Source organism: Centropristis striata, chromosome 5 (genome assembly GCF_030273125.1).
Source record: "Centropristis striata isolate RG_2023a ecotype Rhode Island chromosome 5, C.striata_1.0, whole genome shotgun sequence".
Classification (NCBI taxonomy): Eukaryota; Metazoa; Chordata; class Actinopteri; order Perciformes; family Serranidae; genus Centropristis; species Centropristis striata.
The window spans coordinates 39,173,659-39,194,643 of record NC_081521.1 but is presented as its reverse complement, the minus strand read 5'-3'; the positions used below and the strand labels follow the sequence as shown (position 1 = coordinate 39,194,643).

The 20,985-nt window shown below is 42.7% G+C and overlaps 1 protein-coding gene across 2 annotated transcripts in view; it reads left to right on the top strand.

The window, feature by feature from the left end:
- Positions 1-20,985, top strand: part of LOC131971470 (nuclear receptor coactivator 3-like) — an 86,166-nt gene that overhangs the window by 50,772 nt on the left and 14,409 nt on the right. For both annotated transcript variants that reach the window (XM_059332950.1, XM_059332949.1), the window contains exons 3-12: positions 4,110-4,217; positions 6,731-6,891; positions 8,843-8,943; positions 9,042-9,216; positions 11,142-11,324; positions 16,900-16,986; positions 17,516-17,656; positions 18,449-18,596; positions 18,873-19,405; positions 19,492-20,600. In XM_059332950.1, coding sequence (XP_059188933.1) covers positions 4,129-4,217; positions 6,731-6,891; positions 8,843-8,943; positions 9,042-9,216; positions 11,142-11,324; positions 16,900-16,986; positions 17,516-17,656; positions 18,449-18,596; positions 18,873-19,405; positions 19,492-20,600 — 2,727 coding nt within the window. In that variant the 5' untranslated portion in view covers positions 4,110-4,128. The remainder of the gene's footprint in view (positions 1-4,109; positions 4,218-6,730; positions 6,892-8,842; positions 8,944-9,041; positions 9,217-11,141; positions 11,325-16,899; positions 16,987-17,515; positions 17,657-18,448; positions 18,597-18,872; positions 19,406-19,491; positions 20,601-20,985) is intronic.

The window sequence follows — 20,985 nt, the reverse complement described above, 5'->3', positions numbered from 1 at the left end:
TAATAAGCACTCTGAGTAACAGCTTTCTAATATTACCTCTAGCCTTGATTAATGCCTCTGAGTCATCTTCAACTGTATCAACGATTTAGTGTATATATTTAAATGAACATGCAGCCGGCCAGGAGCCGTGTGGTTTGTGGAATATGTTTGTTTCCGTCTGATTCTTAGCTGCGGTGTCATGAATGACGCCAAGCTTCTCCATTGAATTTCCACTCTAATGTTTCAATCTCAATTCTCTTTTTTAAGCTCTTTGTTATCATGCTAGATGTGCTTCCAACTGAGCACGCTAAATTTAAAGGTGCATGAGAATCAAAGCGTGTTTCCATTATCAACTGTAGAGGGAGAGAGATTATCAAACAAGTGGCTGAAAGGGCAGAGTTACTGTGGAAACAAACTACTTTGTACAATCCCATTCATGCAGGTGTCTGGTTACTCTCATATCTGTGCAGTTTACTGCCATAACTCCCATCACCATCCCAACCATTTTCTCCTGCTTAACATTTTGGTATTATTGATTCAATATTAAATGTCCATGTATGCATTTGTTAACCATTAAAAACCCCGAGCAGAGAACTTGGGAGAACTCAAAAATAACCTTGCAGTGCAGTTAAACACGTAATGCTATAAATCATAAAAAGAAACATTTGCTACTATATTAAACTGTTTACTGGGTATACTTACATACTTGTCCCCCTCTTTTCCTCTCCTCTGTGCTCTGTGCAAACAGCCTGCAGTTCAGTCGAAGTTTGAGGCCGTTGGTCTCAGCCGAGTCTTTCATGGCTTCTCAGTTGCACAGAACTTAATGTTCTTACAGTAACTGGTTAGTGAAAACGAAATTATTAGTGGTTACATTTTAAATGAGACATGTAGAGTAAAAATATCACTATTCTAAGCCTAGATGTGCTTATTTTTCGTCCCTGCTTTTTCTTTTCCCACAAATCTAACCTTAAACTGTAAACATCCTTGTATTCTTTGCATTTATTCATGTATTAATACATGAACCAGGCCTTGTATTAAGTATAAATAGAAGGAACATAGGTGGTTGTTGTTTTCCTGATTGAATTTGCTTCCTCTGTCATTTTCTTTATCATTTTGTTTCATCATCATCTCAACGTCTTTTTCACCTCAGCCAAGGCTTTTTTGTTATTAAACTTTTTATTTGAAGAAAAACAAAACAGCACATACATGTTGCTCTACATCTTGTAAACATGTCAAGTCTTTTCATCAAAACATACAAAGAAAGAAATGGTTTTAAAAAATAAACGACATAATATAAATAAAATCAAAATCACATCCTTGCAAAAGCATTTAAACTCTATCACAATACTCTTACAAAGACATACTTATACCTAAATTGAAAGGCAACTTGGAAATCAGAAAAAAAATAAAATAAAGACAATTATGATAATTCGAAAATCATAATAACAGCCTTAATAATAGTGAGTTTATCTGCCCCATGTAAACCTTCCTTCATCCATGTTTTCTTCTGCAAACAGAACCTTATCATGGGGTGATAACATTGATGACAAGAGCAACATCAACTCAAATGATAATACTAGTAAATTAAATAAAGACAGTTTGCTACATACATGTATAGCCCTGACTAATACTAGTATAGTTATTGAAACCAGCCAAGGCTTTTTTGACGTCCAAAGTTTCCATTCAAATGTTCTTAAAGCTCTAGTTCAAAATGTGCATTAACCCAGTGCAAAGGAAACTGTCTACCTTCTGCTCTGCACTCACTCTCTCACATCTACTTCACCTCACCCTTTCTTCCTTAAATTGCCATCTTCATGCCCATCTCTCCTCTCCCTCCATACTGCCATCACCTTCTCCCATTTCCCTCTTTACGCGTCTCATTCCCACTGCCCCCTGCTGCTATATTGTACCCACCGCAGCCCCGCTGCCTCTCTGCCACCAGGCCCCACACTGCCTGTGGCGTGTAATTGACTTTCTCCCTGCACTGGAAAAGCGGGCGGCCCGCGCCAGGCTGGAGGTGACCCATTTCCCTGGGGCATTCAGCAGCCTCCTAATCAACCATTCTCTGGGGCCGCCTCATTCACTCTGCAATTAGAGCAACTCCCCCTTTGAGAACTCCATCAATAGGGCTGCCAGGCTGGCGGGCGGGCTGGATCGTGGTAGGAGCAAAGACGGAGTTTCACTCAAACACTTTGCTTTGGCTCTTCGAGTTCTGAACCCTCCGACTTTGTACCTCCCCCTCTCTGCTTTTTGGCTCCTCTGCTCCTCGTCTCCCTCGTGGTAGGTTTCATCAGACAACAGCAAGCGGGGGTTTTGTCTAACGATGAGCAGCAGACAGGGGAGACGGGCACACAGGGAGGCAGACAGGAGGATAGGCAAGAAGAGGCACAGGTAGGCAGGCAGGCAGACAAAGGCAACGAGACAGTCAGACAGACAGTCGGATGGGAGGCACTCAGGGGAGAGATTAAAAAAGAAATTTGAAAGAGACTCAAAGTGGGAGCGATTGAGCAAGAGGATCGGCGCGTCTTCAGAGCGTCTTTTGCTTTTAGAAGAAGATTCATGAGTATTCCCCGTTGTTGTCTTGCGAGGGAATACACTTGTGTTTCACCTGGTCTTGAAGACATGCATGAAAGCAAGCCCTCACATTGATTCTGTCTCAGTAAGAAGGTGTGTACACCGCTTGTTTCAGCCGGATACGATCTTGTTTTGCGAGCCAAGACCGCACGCCTGAAGATTAGAACGGCCTCTATCCAAGAACAAAAAAAAGAAAAAAGAAACGCAATCAGACATTCTTTTTTTTTTTTCATGAACTGCTCTGATCCCACAAGAAGGAGCAGGAGATGATGGTGCATGGTGATTAAATAACAGGCCGGCATCTCTCCCCTGCCGTTGGCCTGATTTGCAATGCAGGAGAGGCAGCGCTCTGGTCAGAGGATAACCATGTAATCAATGGAATGAAAAAGCTGCTCTGGCTGTGAAGGTTAAGAGGGGTACTGGAAGCTTTCTGCCCACTCTGTGTGCCACACATGCATTCAAAACAGACACAAGACTGTCTGAATGTTACATCTCCTCCTCTAATTCCTTCTCCTCTCACCTGTTCCCCTTCCCTGCTATCTTTCTCTGACATGCCTTTATCTCTCTTTCTCTCTGCTCGCTCCCTCCTACTGCCTCCGCCTCTTTTCATTCTCTGTATTTTTTCTTCCTCTGCATTTTCTCTGTCTCCTAATATATTTGTGCTCTCTCTCTCTCTCTCTCTCTCTCTCTCTCTCTCTCTCTCTCTCTCTCTCTCTCTCTCTCTCTCTCTCTCTCTCTCTCTCTCTCCTTCATTTACTTTCCTCCCTTCCTCCATCCTCTTTTCCCTCCCTCCCTCCCCCCCTCCTACCTTTCCCCAGTGTCAGCTGCTGTCACTGTGGCAAAGAAAGTGACCAATCAGAGCACACTTCACAGCACCGGCTTCTCCCTCCCTCCCTGATTTCTTCCATTCCTTCCCTCCTCCTCGTCCTCCTCGTCCTCCTCCTCTTTGCCTCCTTTCCTCCCATCTGCCTCTCTTCCCCACAACCTTTATCAGCTCACTTCCTGGAGACGAAATGTGATGCATTATGGGAGACAGACGGCTGTCTAACGGGGTTAGTTGTGCAGCGTGGCTTATCATCAGAGACACTGCTAATCCTGTGTGTGTGCGTGTGTGGATGCACCATATGAGCTGATGAACTCATACATGCACAGGCCCACACACGCGCACGTGCGCACACACACACACACACACACACACACACACACACACAAACAAACAAACCTTGCATGCTTACTCTCTTTTTCTGAGAAGGAGGAGGAGGCAGACGAGACATGTTTATGTTCGTCAGTCTCTGCCAGGAGAATACAATTTGCATGATATAAGCATATTTTACTCTGCTGTGTACTGTTTTGCACTGTATCCGCTTTACAAGCTGCCTCTGTATTGGTTATTTTTGCTGAGTTCAAAAGGACGATTCCCATGTCTTCTTCCCTTCACAATTACATTCATAATAAGAGCTAAAGGGCTAAAAGGGACTATATAATCCTTCCTCTGCTTGTATTAAAGCCTTATTTACACCTGTGTTTGTATGTGTGTGTGTGCTCTTTTCTCTCAGGTGCTGATATGTGTACACGATGAGCGGACTGGGGGAGAACTCCATGGAGCCTCTGAGCTCAGAAAACCGGAAACGCAAGCTCTCCACTTGCGACACGCCTGGTCTAGGGTGAGTGTGTCTGTGAGTCCGACCAGCACAAGAGAGAGGAAGTGCAGGAAAGTGGGCTACTGGGTCAGTGGCTTCTCAGGGCCAGGCCGCTTGGCTCATTTGTGCGTTGTGATGAGTGAGAACCTCAATGTGTGCAAAAAAAAGCACTTTTTTAGATTGAACAAAAAAATAGCTTTCTTCACTTGACTTAACCTGGCAGCAGTCTCATTAGCCGTGTTTCCATTTTTATGCCACATTTGAGGAGAAAACCATGGAGTAAGTGGAAACTTTTATCACAACCATCTCTCCTATGACACTTACTCACATTGGGCTCTCTTCTGTAGTGAAAGAAATTGTGTAAATATGCTATTCCCTATTTTTCTGGGGATCCCATGGAACTCCCTTAACCCTCTATGGTACGGTGTTGCCCTCAGGCAACATCCCCTTTTTTGGCCTGTCAGATTTCTACAATGCATGTTTTTGAGTGATGGGATACTTTTAAAAGGAGGGAAGAGTCTAGGGAACCAATAGCAATGCTTTAATTTGTTACATTACCTCCAGGAGGCCATATTGAAACCCTTTTTTGCAGACTTTTCCAAAGGAAACAGTTTTACCATTTTGCACCACAAAAATCACTCAAAACGTCATTTCCTGGCCCTTTTCCATCTGGAAAAAATATATTCCTACTGATAGGTGAGTAAACCTTCTTTTTTGATAGTTTCATACACTTAGACTGTTCAAGACATTCATTTCAATGGGTCGTTGGTTCAATGGTACAGACAAGAAACGGGTAAAAAAGTTCCTTTTATAATGTTTTTTAAATTTAAAAAGTTCTGTATTGTTCCCTGTTGAAGCTACTGAATATTTTACACATGTTTATTAAATAAATTATGTTAAAATTAATGTTAAAAACTTTCTTTTTCACTTGTGCACCGTTATGGTACAATGTTGCCTACGGGCAACAAACCCCAAAAACTTCCCAAAAATTTTTTTTTAGAAAATTTCTTCAGAATATGTTAATTTAGTCTATTTTCAGACAAAAAACATTCCAAACTTTTTTTCCCCAACTGGCATCATAATGCGTACCATAGAGGGTTAAGGTGCTCCACTGCCTCCTGGTTGACAACCACTTTATTAGCTGATAACTTGTTAGCTCTACCCTCTAGCTCAACTGACGGTCACTTCTGGATGTAAAAAAACAAGATGGGGACAGTGAAAAACCAATATGACTGCGGCCAAAATGCAAAACTTGAGGCTCCAAAATGGGTGAAGTCACACTGGCCATGCACACTTCTTATATAATTTTTTTTCAGTACTGAACAGTTACCACTATCAAAGGTGCAGCTTAAAAAATACAATGACATCGTCTTATGACAGGGTCCACGTGTGATTTATCAAACGTTTGTATCTGTCTAATCACAGCGGAAGAATGATCAGATGCTGATAAATTTGGCGGCTGAAAATGAGCGTCATTTGAATGTCACAGCCTAAAAATTACGACACTGAAGCACGCAATACGGCCAAAAAGAGGATTTTTTTTCAATTCACCTTTATTAGCAAAGTGCACCGTGACAAATAACAACAGGAGCGAAATAGACATTTTACAGAAATATGCAGCGACGGAGGTTTATGAAATAAAAAGTGTATACTCAAACAAGTTCAGTGAATATTTTCAGAGGCAGAAAGTGAAACGCTGGCGTCCAACAGGAGTAACAGAACAAACTGGTTTTGTTTGGCAGCATAAAAAGTGAAAAGGAAGGAAATCAGTGCCACTGTCAGCAGAGTAGCAGTGGACCATTCAACTCCTGGTGAGGTTGAAATATTTAATTCATACATTGTGATAAATAAAGCCTTATAGCCTATATAATATCCAAAAAGAATTCTGTCCCAGTCAGAGGAGCGTGTGGCAGCGCTGATTGGAAATGTTTCTATTCGGGCAGCACCGCTGGTGAAGGAGACGCTGACGATCTGGTGTCCAGTAGTAGGATAACGGTAAATAGGAGAAGACAACAACATTTAATAACCTCGGTTAGTATTCTGGTTAAACAATTTCACAGTCGCAGGGTGTATTTATTTTCAATGAGATTTTAGTGGTAAATGATGTAGCTTAAACATGCTTTGGTTTGTCACTATTTTTTTTTTTAAACACGGCAGAGTTTTATCAGCTCCAGGCATCGATACAATAGTCTAAGATCAATTCTCCAACTGAGACGCGTGGACTTCACATTGACTCAGATTTGCGTACACGAGCTGAGAGCAGACGTGAGATCTGATCGTACCCTCCGCTCACGTCCAAATTGACAAATGCCGAGCGTTGCGTAGAAATGATCGTACACCCACTTTACGCTCACTTTCTGTCGTACGCTCGTTTGATAAATGAGGGCCATTGTGCCCAAAAAACAAACGTTTTCAAACAGCTACTATCCATGTAAATAGCATCTGCTGTGCATTCAAATCTCTAAACAGCACTGACAATATGGGAGAAGCAGAGTAGCATTAGCTTAGCTTTAATCTTTGCATGTTGCCCTCTGCAGGTGTGAGAGGAAGCGGCGGGAGCAGGAGAGCAAATACATCGAGGAGCTGGCCGAGCTGATATCCGCCAACCTCAGCGACATCGACAGCTTCAACGTCAAACCCGACAAATGTGCCATCCTCAAAGAGACGGTGCGCCAGATCCGCCAGATCAAAGAGCAGGGTGAGTGGACACAGTTGTCTGTAATCCTAAAGGCTACTGAGAGCTGGAGCTGTACAGGTGCATTGCAAGTCAGACGGACTCTTGGGAAGTGTGTGTAGGAAACATTGGGAAAGGTGAGGAGAGGAGGAAGAGACAGCTGGACACACACACACACACACACACACACACACACACACACACACATACACACACACACGGACACGTGCCTTCTCAGAGCCCAGGTGCAAGGACGACTCAGTCATTCATCTCCCACAAATTTCACAGCCTCAACTGTTTATGTTTGGGAGGAAACATTGGCAATGCTTTGTGAACCTGTCATTCGTCTGTGTGTGTGTGTGTGTGTGTGTGTGTGTGTGTGTGTGTGTGTGCGTGCGCATGTGTGTGTGTTATGGGCATGCACAGCTGTGCACTGCCCTCGCCAGGGGCTGTTTAATTGGACGTTTGCAGGTAATCACATGCCCATCCATTCTGCTGAACTGCCAAATTATTAGTTCTGTTACAGCTGCCGTTGTCATACTTCTGTCTCCATTATGCAGCGGTCATTTCCTCAGCGAGCAATTCAAAAAGCTCCAGGCTGATTCTTGCTCTGCAGATGCACCAGTCTCAGCAGAGTGGACATATTTTTTAACTCTCGCAGTCAGACTGGTGTGTCAGTGTACATTTTTCCTTCCAAGGTGAATTTCACAAGATCAGGGGTGAATTTTGTTCTCGTGTCTCTGCTCGGCTCAGTCAGCGTCTGCCACCTCGACAGGAAGGGGAAGAGGCTACAGCTGGCCCTGACTGGCTGCTGACAGGTTGCCATAGTTACAGGAAGTGAAGACAGAAATGACACGGGCGTTTAGACTCGTCTCTCGCTTTCTACCTGTTCCTTCACCTCTTCTCACTTTCAGTTGCTCTTTCTGCCAGTCTTTTTGCTCTTTTTTTCCCAAAAAAATCCTCTCTGTTTTTCATCTTACTTTGATTTAATGTTCTCTGCTGTTGCATCTTCCTCCTTTTCTGCTGCTTCCCTGTTTTTTCCCCCCTTCTCTCATCTGTATTGCAGCACAATGAGTTGCAGCATCTTCAGGTTTGCTCCCAGCATCTTAAGATATTGAGTGAACTGATGGAGTGCAGCCTCTCTCTTTCTGTCTCAAGCTCATTCTGTTAATGTCTTATTCTCTTTCCTCTCCCTGTTTCTTTCAGTCCTTCTCTACCTAACTTCATAGTGCCTGGATGTAGGCAGCAATGGCTCTTTTTTTTCTTTGTGTGGGTATCTGTGCCCCTTGGGAGCTAATCAGATAGAATGATTCCTGTAGCCGAGCAGCCCCCGCCTCTTTCTCAGACCAAGCCCTGCATTAATACAACAACCCTAAACACCAGCCGTTTTCTGTCAGCATCGTCTCCGTCCTCATCCCTCCGGTTCAGCTCCGGTCCTTCCTGTCTCTCTCTCTTTATCTATCCTCTCTCCCTCTCTCAGCCTCAGCCCCTCCATTAATTCAGGTGCCTCAGCTCCTGCCCCTGCACCATTACAGCTTCCAGAGCCTCTCTAGCTCTCTCCCGCGCTCTCTCTCTCTCTCAGCCCCAGCCTACCAGACAGTCCCTCAGAGTCTGACAGTGAATATAAAGCAAGAGGACGGCTGCTACCTGCTCCACATACACCCAGTCCTCTACTCCTCCTGACGGGCTCCTCAGAGAAACCTGCCTCCGTCCGTCTCCCTCCTCACCTGTAGTTTTAAATTAAAAAAAAAAAAAAAATGTGTAAGTGAAGATTGAGAAACGCTGCCCCCTGCTGGTGCAGTTAGAGTAGTGAAAAACTGGCTCTTTCCTTCAGTTTCAGGTATCGTTGCTCTCTCCTTGTGTTTCTCCTTTGCTCTTTTTTTTTTGCTTCTTTGTCGGCAGCTGGGCTTGAAATGGCTGTTCATGATTTTTGTCATGCATTTTGTCTCCCTCCTCTCCCTTTTCGCTGCTACAGGAAAAGCTTCATCCAACGACGACGACGTCCAGAAGTCAGACGTGTCCTCGACAGGTCAAGGGGTCATCGACAAGGACCACCTGGGGCCGCTCCTGCTGCAGGTGAGTCACGCACTCCGCTGTGGTCGATCAAAAGATATTTATCGAAGGTTTGAACAGCCAGCTGTGCAGGTTGTGACTTCCTGTCGCTGTGCTCTCAGGCGCTGGACGGCTTCCTGTTTGTGGTGAACCGAGAAGGCAGCATCGTGTTTGTGTCGGACAACGTGACGCAGTACCTGCAGTACAAACAGGAGGAGCTCATCAACACCAGCGTGTACAATATTCTCCATGAGGACGACAGGGAGGAGTTCCACAAGAACCTGCCCAAGACCAACAGTGAGAAACACACACATACACTTGCACACACACTCACAGGGAAGCTGCACATCTGCTCAGAAGTAAACCCAGCTTGACATCTTCCACAGGGCCGAGGTATAAAACAAACTTTGAGAGGTTACAACAACTCTGCGCGCACACACACACACGTCAACGTAAACTCCCCAAGTTATTTATTCATGCTCCTCCGTTCTAAACTCCTTCTCTCGCTATAATGAGGAGCTCCTGGGAAGCCTGTTCATGTGCATGAGAGCTCTTCAGAAAGACACACACACCTGACAAAACACACATGTGCACGGGAGCACCCACCCACTCGGCGCTAAGCAGGCAGAGCGTAGCGCAGCTGTCAGTCACACTCAGTGGTCCAGACAGTGTAAAACAGGCCTGAGCTCTATTCAGATCCCATGGCAGCCATCTGGAAACTACTTACTGCTGAATAATGCACCTCCACACTTTCCTCTACTTAATTCACTTCGTGTTTGCATGTGCATGTGTATTATTGTGTATATTTACATGCCTATGTCAGCAATAGTATTGCATTTTTAAAGGTGCTGCCTGTGTGTGTGTGTGTGTGTGTGTGTGTGTGTAAGCCCATGAGTATGTGCACAGAGCACTATTTATAAAGCTGATTAATTATGGATATGTGTGCTCGACTGAACCTGCTACTCGATTAACTCTGCAGTAATGTTCCCAAGCAGAGGCGCCTCCGTCATGTCATTGACACGTTCTCTCACTTATTCCTCCTGTTCCCCTGCACACTCCTTTATTCACTCACTCTCTTTATTTTTTAAGACTCATCTTTATCTACTTTTCCTGCGAGCGTCCCTCGTGCCTCTCTCTCGACTCGCTCTTTCTCAGGCTCATTCATTCTTGATACGGCTGCCTACTAAGACGAATATTGTGGTTGTCTGTTTCTCAACCTGCTTCCCTCTCTGCTCTCCCGCCCCTCATTGTGTCTCGCTCTGCTGCTCTGCCCCTTCATTATCTTTTGGGCCCATGAATGAAATACTCTCTCGCTGCACATTCCTGCGGGATGACCGCTGACCACGCCAGCTACAGTTAAATACACACACTCGTATACACATGCACTAACAAAAACAGGCACACACTCATGCACAAAACACGGAGTGAGCTTTTGTTTTCGGGCCGGTGTGTTTTTTGACCCCTCTGTCTTGCCTCGCTGCTGGCTAATTGTGTCTGATGGGAGATGTCGGCCCCAGCGACTGTGCTGTGTTTTCTCTGTCCCAAGGCCTTTTTAAATCACCTCTCACTATCAGTTAACCCCACCTCCCCCCCTTCTCCCAACACGTTTCGCTCTCCTGGGTCCTCTCTTGTATCCTCCCTGCACCTGCCAGACAGAAACCTCCAGCCAACTCAAGGCCCCTGATAAGGCTTTGTGCAGACCTTGGAGGACAGTTGGATGTCTCTCTGAAGTTTGCCTCCCCTTTCTCTCTCTTCCTCCCTTCCTCTCCCCTGTGAAGGTGACCCCGTCTAAATGAGTGTGTGTGTGTGTGTGTGTGTGTGCTGTGATGAGAAGTCAGGGCCTAAATGAGGATAGATGGCTGAGTGTCCCTGGCCTCTGCCCGCTGCAGAGCAGACTGAGAGGGAGAGATATTGGAAATCGACACCTTGGCTACATTAATCCCATGGTCCATTTAGCTAGGCATCCGAACAGCAGGAGAGGCTTCTGCTTCTCAATTTAAGAGGAAAAATACAGTGTGGATTGTTTGTTTTGTTTGTCTGTGGTGTGTGTGTGTGTGAGAGTGTGGCTCCGCGGCAGGAAAAGGGTGTGAGCTGTTGTGACATCTGATTACACGCAATCCATTCATAGCTACATTTGGTTTTCCGTCCCAGGAGTGGCATGCTTTTTCCATTTACACCCACGAGTGAACATTTCTTTTTCTTTGTGTTTCCTTTTTTTTTAGTAAATGGAGTGTCGTGGGGAAGCGAGGCGGCCCGACAGAAGAGTCACACCTTCACTTGCCGGATGCTGGTCAAGTTTGGCCACGCCCACGGCCCCATCGAGGAGGGGCCAGGAGGGCCGCGCTACGAGACCATGCAGTGTTTTGCTCTTACCCAGCCCAAGGCCATGATCGAGGAGGGGGAAGGTACGCTGGCACAGTCACAAAAAGACACTTTCATTTCTTTTTTTTTTGTGTATTTATTTTTATTGTTTTCATAACAGAAAAATATATACAAATTATGTATACAAATTAGAGATACATGGTGGAGCTACACAGAACAATACATGTTTTGGTTTTTTTGACATTGAGTTTTTGACATTAGACAAACAAAACATGGGTATAGCATAAATGGCACAGCACTAGAATAACACTATTTCAGTTTTTAGACATTAAATCAAGAAAAGGTTGCCATATTTTAAAAAAAGATATCCTCTTTAGTAGATATGATGTACCTGATTTTCTCCAAGTGTAATACATTTCCCAGCTCTCTCAACCACATTTCAACACTTTCATTTCTTGATAAGGAGTTATTTTAGGATTTTCTGTTGTTTCTTCTGTGTTTATCTGCAGTCCCCCTCCGCTCAAAAATGTATTTTGCTTATTATTATTTACTTTATATTTACACTCATCCGCTGAAAAAGGAAAGTTTCTCTGCAATCACCTTGAATCTAAAAAAAAAAAAAAGTATGCCATCACAACTAAGGTTTTCAAGATACCAGAAATTTTAAATAAATGATTCTATACAAGCATTAAAAAATATATACCTCTTTCGATTCTGTGGCATAGGGATGGGCAATATGACCAAAATTTTATATCCCCATATAGATCATTTTATATGAAATAACCACAAAGTAAATGGAATTTTGTATATTCCTGTGTAAATTAAATACTTGACAAATGTAAAGAAATTAATGAGTAGTTCAAGAACTACTGCAAAATGAACATTACAGTTTTAAGCGAAATTGCAGGTAAATATTTCCAACTAAACACTGACTATGTTTATATGCATGCACACAAATGCAGAGTAATCAGATTCAGACAAAAGTTTAATTGAATTGTAGTGAACTGAGTGATAAGTGAAAGACAAAACATTCAGTGATATTCATTCACAATAATAATAATAATAATAATAATAATAATAAAAATAATAAAGTAATTTGTTTTTGCTTGTAATTTCAGTTTAGACAAAGTGATTTTGTATTGTGGTATCTCAATATATGACTTTATCAGGATGCAATTTCACTGACAAACAAAACTTGAGTCATCACCTAGTCCGACCACAACAAATAGAAAAAGAGTCCCACATAAAAATTCACTGAACACAGCACAGCTGATTTTATTCCCTGTTACATCACCTGTGCGGCCTTGGGTTGAAAATCGGGATTGCCTGTTTTGATACTAACAAATGTAGATATTGTATTATTTTAAACACAGGGTACTGAAAAGGTATAGAAGAATTTAAACTTTTGTCGTGTGATGTTAAAACCTCCAGTGCACAAACGCAGAGACTGGACTCTTCAGTGAACTTTTAAAACTAAAAATATTTACAGAGATTATTATTCCGAGTTGAGTATTTTAAAACATGTCTCGAGGGGATCTTTAAGGAAAGTGAAATTCACGTTTAAAATACAAAACTCTTAAAAATCGTATCTTAAAAATACAGTTTGCATAGCAGCCTCTTTGTAGTTTCACAGTTTCTTGTTTGGAGCAACTTGGGTACATAATTAGAAGCTCATTTGAATATTTTCTCTCCCCAGTTTTCTCCACTAGTGGGGCGGATTAGCTGAACAATTGTTCACTTTGTGATAAAAGCATGAAATTTGGTAGATGTGTTGGTGAATATGTTTCGAACAAATCTGGATATTGGGCCACCTCAAAAGCGCCCCCTAGTGGCCGTGGCAGGTATTTGTTATACAAATAAATCAATGATGAATAAAAACTGCCCTTTTAATAATACAAACTGGTGATGAATTGTATATTGTTGGAAAGCCTGATTAGTCACCTTTACAACGAGGTACAGCTTGTAAGGATCGTGCATTCATGGAATGAGCAACGGGGCTAAACGTGTGGGTCGCACCCCCCAAAAATGTGCATCCCCTGTGGGGCGGATTAGCTCAATAAATCACAAGAATTGTTTATTTTGTGATAGAAGCACACAATTTGGTGGATGTGTTGGTGGATATGTTTCAAACAAATCTGTATATTAGGCCATAGCAAATTCGCCCCCTAGTGGCCATAGCAGTCATTTTCTTCGTTAAAATTACAAAAAATATTTAAATTATTTCTTAAAATATTTTAAAAATGTAAACTAAATATACAAACGTAAATTAAAAAATGTAAATACACATATTAAATTAACAAAAATCCAGTTAGACACTCTTTCAGTTATTTTTCCTGCCCCACCACAATCGGGCTAGCCATCGAGCTAGCTAGCAAATGAGCTAGCTAGCATTTGCTTCCTGGGACAAGCAGTGCAGTGGACTGTCCATCAAGGTATGTCTAAATATTTTATTTCACCTGTTATAATTATGAATAAAATATGCTATGAACATCATAAAGGCTAAAGAGAAAAACAATCATCATGGGCCTTGGCGGAAAAGTAAATTAGCAAGATAGCAAAAATAGGTACTTAAGCTAGTTAGTTAGCTTGAAACATGTATCAGTGGCTGTTGGGTGTGAAAGCTTAATAAGACACTGTTAAATTATGTCCTGTGGAATGTGGACATCTCTCTCTGCACACACACACACACACACACAGGCACACACACACACACACACACACACACACACACACACACACAGGCACACACACACTATATGTAATGTCTCCTTTGCCCATGTGGTTCTTTTTTTCTTTTTTTAAATGTATTTTATAACTCCATCACAGTTAGTCAGGCGGCTTAGGACCAGATTTGAGAAGAAAGGGACACGCCGGACAAAAGCACCAACATTTTTCCACATGCTCTCTATCACCAAAGGTTTCAACTATTGGTAGGAGCCACTTCATCAAGATTGCAGATAGGAGACGGCAGCCATATAAGCCATAAGCCATAAGTCTATGAGAACCAATATATCTTCCAAGCCACTTAGAAGGTCAATCTTGGTGTCAAAATATACATTTTCTGGGTCAACGAATCATTTAAAGCTATTGAGAATATCACTGGATGACTCACTGTAAATAATTTGTTGATCAAGATCTGACATGAGATGAAATCGTTCCCTTGATTTTTTTGAGCAGTGTACATGGCAGCTAATCCGCACTCTCCTGTGAACATTGATTCCAAACAGTTTCAACTTAGGATTCCCTGCTGCAGCACTTGAAGTGAGTTGCCCAGTCTGAGTGAAAATGAGCATATCTATTTGATCAAATAATCATTTAGTGATATTCTCAATAGCTTTAAATGATTCCTGGACCCAGAAAATGTATATTTTGACACCAAGATTGACCTTCTAAGTGGCTTGGAAGATATAGCATTTCTCATAGACTTTATATGGCTGCCATCACCGCAATCTTGATGAAGTGGCTCCTACTAAAAATCGAAACCTATAATGATAGAGAGTATGTGGGAAAAATGTGGTGCTTTTGTCCGGCGTGTCCCCTTTATTTGGCTAAGCCGCCTGACTAAGTCACACACCTCAGTACAAGGATTTTGCCAGAAAGAGTAACCTGCTACAAGTAACCCTAGTAGAATTTTTAAAATGTATGATTTTTTTTCTCTGTCTAAATGTGTTTTGTTTTTATTGTTGCAGGTCATACAATATTGAAAATTATTTTTTCTTTTTAAGGAGCAACAGAAGAATACAAGCCAAAGAGGAGGCCGTAGCCTGTGAATGGGAATATCAAGACCTAATAAAATGTTATACAAAGTTAATGTTCTTTTCTATTAGACTGTAATAAAGCTTTTGTCACTTTAACATGTCTCTAAATTATATATTTTTGGTGCTGAAAACGTGAAACAGCAGCTGTAGGGTAGGCAAAGCATTCCTCGCCAGTAACCACCGGCGGCCATTTTTAAAAATGGCCGCTTCTAAATGACCATTTTTGAAAATGGCCGCCACAGCCATCAGAATTTTTTTTGCGATGGCCCAATATCCAGATTCATTAAACATGTATTCAGCAATGAGTGTACCAAATTTGATGCTTTTATCACAAAATGAACGATTGTTCAGCTAATCCGCCCCACTACACAGGGGATGCACATTTTTGGGGGGTGCTACCCACACGTTTAGCCCCGTTGCTCATTCCATGAATGCACGATCCTTACAAGCTGTACCTCGTTGTAAAGGTGACTAATCAGGCTTTCCAACAATATACAATTCATCACCAGTTGGTATTATTAAAAGGGCAGTTTTTATTCATCATTGATTTATTTGTATAACAAATGCCTGCCACGGCCACTAGGGGGCGCTTTTGAGGTGGCCCAATATCCAGATTTGTTTGAAATATACTCACCAACACATCTACCAAATTTCATGCTTTTATCACAAAGTGAACGATTGTTGTACAATATTGAGCTAATCCGCCCCACTACACACTTTCTATTACAAGAAGCATATTTTAGCTCAGTGATTCTCTGAGGCACACTATTTTTCCTTCTGCTTGAAGGAAAGTTTGGAAGCACAGAGACATAAAATCTGGATAAAACTGGTTTATTATCATAGAAATGATGACAGAAAATGACAGCACACTAACAGAAACATGAGATAAAATGATGTCTAAAATATTTTGCACAGAAAAAAATATTATTAATCAGATTTTTTTGTTGTATTGCAAATATTGGAAAGGTGGAAAAAGTTTATTGAAGCTGAAGGTTTGAAATAATTGTGCTTGCAATTTCAAAGAACATAAAATTCAGAATTAAAAATGATAACTTATTTTGTTTTTACCACGAAAGACAGTCCGTGCAATAATGAAAATAATATTATTTGAAGTAAGATCAAGCTTTAATTTTCCATTTATTTGCTTTTTTCTTTTTGACTGCTCAAATTTTTAATATTGTTATTTATTTTGTTTGTTTTGCGTGCTGATATATGTTGTATTTGTGTTATGTTTTGTGTTTATTGTTTGTCTTTTCATGACTTGTGTCAAATTTTTGGAAATACATAATAAAATAAGTAAAGATTTTGGTTAAAGCGACATTTGGGGTTGTTCGTCTTGGTGACACACACCTGATACTTAAAGAAAATCCTGGGTTTGTTAAGAAGTTCAAAATATCTTGTCTCTTAAATCACATATTTGTCTCATTTTTAAAAAATGCAGGGGACATCTGGAGAAGGAATTTTTAAAAACCAAAAACAACGAGCCAAGTAATAATAATGAAACATAATTTTTTTTTTTTTAAACATTTGTTTATTGATTTTTCAGTGACATAACAAAATCAAGAGATGACATTACGAGAGTCAAAACAGTGTCAAGTGTAACAAGTAAAATAATAATAATAATAAAAATAATACATAAAATATAAAATAATAAAATAAAATAAAATAAATAAAAATGGAAGCGAACAACAAATACACAGAACAAAACAAAAACACAAACAGGTCACCCACTGCTAAATAAAAGTCTAATAATATGTTCACTTAAGCAGAGATAAATAAAAAACATTCCCAGCATGCTACAAAATCACACAAGAAAAACTCACAACTAGTAGACAATCAGGGTGGTTACTCAGGAATATAATGAAACATAATTGACGCTCCTCTACCTTTCCACCTGCAGATCTTCAGTCATGTATGATCTGTGTGGCCCGTCGGGTGACAGCCATGGAGAGGACGGAGAGTTTCAATACCCGACATGAGCTCTCAGGTGAGGAGCTGCTTATCCTTCATGCTCACTGAACAAACACAGAAGAATTCTTGGTAACACTTTACAATAACCATCTAAGTGATGTTTATAGATGGTTTATAAACTAATTATTATTAACCATTTACAAAATTCTATACATATTTAATCTTTTAAATGTTTTCAAGCAATTTCTTAAAGGCATAAGAATAATTTTGAAATAATTTACATATTTAATATGGCGTTAAAAATGTTATAATGAGTGTACAGCTATTAATAAACTAATAATTATGTTTGTTTATGGTAAAGTAATCTATTTGGCATTTATAAATTATAGTTCAACATTATTACATTTTCTATTCACCATTCTAAATGGCCTATATACGGTTTATAAATGATGATTAAACATCTGTTTACCATTTATAAATGGTTTATTTACCATCTATAAATGATGGTTATTGTAAAGTGTTACCGAATTCTTTATCAATGAGCAGGTTTGACGTCTCCTTATGCGTCTACTTGTTTCCTTTCCTCCCTCTGTCCTCCCCACCAGGTAAACTGATCCAGATTGACCAGAACTCTCTGAGAGCGTCGATGCGTCCGGGCTGGGAGGATTTGTTGAGGCGTTGCATTCAGATGTTCCTTCAGCACAGTGACGGGCAGCCCTGGTCGCACAAACGCCACTACCACGATGGTGGGTCACACACACACACACACACACACCACGAATCAGCTACTGAAACAATTGAAACAGGGTTCCTACAAGGTCTTAAATGCTTCATTTAACTTGATTTTGTTAGCCAATGATCTTTAAATTTCTTAAATGAAACAATCCCAACGACGTGTGTTTGTTTTCTCCTGGCGTCTCACATCGGAGCAAACCCGAAATGAGGAAGTACTGATTAACTGACGGAGTTGCTATTAGCTCTAAACTTTTCTAATGTAAAATAGTTTTAAAGGATAATCTGATTCATTTTTTTTTGGTTTGAACAGATACAGATTTTGCTGTATTCACTCTTATATACACTATTTTTAATTATTTCTTGTCTTCACTTGGCTTTGAGAGTCTGGACATTTTTTATTTTACCTTGAAAGTGTTTGGAAAGTGCTTGAATTTTATTCTTAAGGTCTACTCAAACTCAAAATTCATTCTGTAAAGTATGTTAAACCTGCAATGAAAGAGCAGGAGACTGAGTCATCAGGATGCTATATTTAATTAACTTGGTGTCTATCTAGTCTTTCCTTTGACAATGCTTTTATTTGTTTTTAATTTGTTGTTGCTACCTATCTTAGCTTCCTTCAGAAAGAAACATGCACACCTCATGCATCAGTGTATTAATATTGATCTTGTGAATGTCTGAGCGCGACAACATTGATCCTCACTGTAATCAAAGAGTTGGTTTTAACATAACGGCAGTGATTGATGGCCTCAGTTACCAGATAAGTGTTTCGGGGTGTTAATTTGTCGTTTTATCTGTCTGTGCAGCCTTCCTGCAGGGTCACGCTGAGACACCCTTGTACCGCTTCTCCCTGTCCGACGGCACTCCAGTCACAGCCCAGACCAAGAGCAAACTGTACCGCCACCCCATGAGCAACGAGCCGCAAGGTTTCATCTCCACGCACCTACTACAGAGGTCAGAAACTGGAATTGCAAACACTCCATTCAGACACAGCAAAAGGATGTTTCATTTATTGCCTCGACAAAAAAAGCCCTTCCAGCATATCTATGCACAGCAGCCAGGGCATTCATGCCACACAAATAGCTGAAGTAGCAGTTGAAGTAGCTTTTATACATCGTCTTGTGAACAGGGAGAGGATGCTGCGCAGGAATTGGTACTTCAGTTGCATTTATAGAGCGTTTTCAAGGTTTTTGCATTTTTTTCATACCTTGTGCTTGTTTTCTGTCACAGGGAACCAAACGGATACCGCTCCGCTCAGGGTGGGAACATGATGCCGAACACTATGAGGCAACAGGGCATGGGAGGCCCCAACCCGAACGCCCAAATGAATATGAACAGCGGTGGCGGGATGGGCATGGGGGGCATGGGCAGCATGAACAGGGGCTTCGGCATGAACGAACAGAGCCACATGGGTCACATGGGTCCGATGGGAGGCGGCTCTATGTACGGAGGGAGCGGTGGAGGAGGGGGAAGTGGAGGTGGAGGCATGGGCAACCGCATGATGCAGATGAATCAGATGGGGCAGATGAATCAGGTGGGGCACATGAATCAGATGAATCAGATGGGTCCCATGAATCACCCAGGCCAAGGCATGCAGCAGCACCCGCAGCAGCCCCCCTTTCAGAGCAGCGGAGGGTTTGGGCTAAGTGGCATGAACAGCCCTTCAGGAAGCCCCAGGATGGGCGGCCCCCAGCCGGGACTCCTGATGTCACCCCGCAACCGAGGGAGCCCGAAGATGGGCGCCAACCAGTTCTCACCTGGAGGTTAGTCGAGCAGCATCTGATACCTTAGCATCAGTTGAATATAAATTGATTGACTTGTTTGATTTGAGATATTTTCTTCTTTCCAGGCATGCACTCTCCAATGAGCGGCATTGTCAGTGGCGGAGGAAGTGGAGGGAGCACCACCACCTTCTCCAGCAGCTCCCTAAACGCCCTGCAAGCCATCAGTGAAGGAGTAGGGAGCTCCCTCCCCTCCACCCTAACGTCGCCCTCGCCGGCTCACAAGCCAGACAGCTCTCCCAGCATCCACTCCTCCTCCTCTTCCTCTCAGCCCAGTCAGCCGGCCAAACCAGGCCAAGATGGCTCCAAAAGTCCTGCGGTAGGCTTAGGACCTGGACCCAGCGACCATCACCACCCCATGCACCATCACCACCATCATCAGCACCCTCAAGCTGAGAGTTCTGGAGACCGACCGGACAGCCAGGCAGCTACAGCGACTAAAGAGTCTGCAGAGGGGAGCAACGAGGCGGGGGTGGCGAGCTCGGAACCTGCCCGCAGGGTGCCAGACAGTAAGGGCCATAAGAAGCTGCTGCAGTTGTTGACTTCCCCGACAGAGGAGCTGGGGATAGGTGGCAGTGGGTCCACAGGGCCCCCGGTACCACCCCCACCAACCAGCAGCAGCACTCCTGCCGGCCCAGACAGTAAGGACCCCGCTGGTGGCATGACCAGCCCCTCATCTACTGGGGTCTCCTCCTCTTCTTCAGCCAGCGCCAATCAAGGCCAGGCGACCGGGCCAACCTCGATATCTCCAGGCCACTACACAGGCTCACTGCAAGAAAAGCACAAGATCCTCCACAAGCTTCTACAAAATGGAAATACCCCAGACGAAGTAGCTAAGATCACAGCCGAGGCGACAGGAAAGGTGACGCTGGGGGGCCAGGAGGGCGGTGAGGCCGGGACTGGAGGATCAGGGCCCGGGGCCGGGCCGGGGATGGTCACGGAGCCCAAGCAGGAGCAGCACAGCCCCAAGAAAGAGAAGACCCACGCGCTCCTCCACTACCTCCTCAACAAGGATGATTCCAAAGAGCCAGTGGATGTTAAGCCGAAACTAGAAGAGCTAGATGGAAAGGGGACCACAGGGGCCGCTGGCGGCCCTGCACGGGGAGGCCCTGGATCGGGCCCTGGCCCTGCACCTGAACATCCTGAAAGCAAGATCAAGTCAGAGCCACCTGATGACGTAAGGCTGCTTCTTTGTGAAGACATTATTGTTGCGACTATAATACAAACTTTGTACAAAGTCTTATGTAGTTTAGTTTGGAAAATACTTAATTTTACTGTTGTGTTTTATACGTTTAGGAATATGCTATTCATCAAAACCAAAGATATTTAAATATTTACATATTTGTTTGTTGTCTCCTGGTGCTAGATAAGTCTAGCCTGGGTATACCCAGACTGCCTTGCGCGCTCGAATTTGATTTCGAACCTCCAGGCCGTCTGGAAACCAAGCGATTATCTTAGCCCTGTTTTAGGGATCCAATCACAGAGCGGGGAGGGACGGTGAGACGATGACGCGTACTACTCGGCACTTGGAAGCTTTCTGGATCCAACATGGCTGCTGCGGA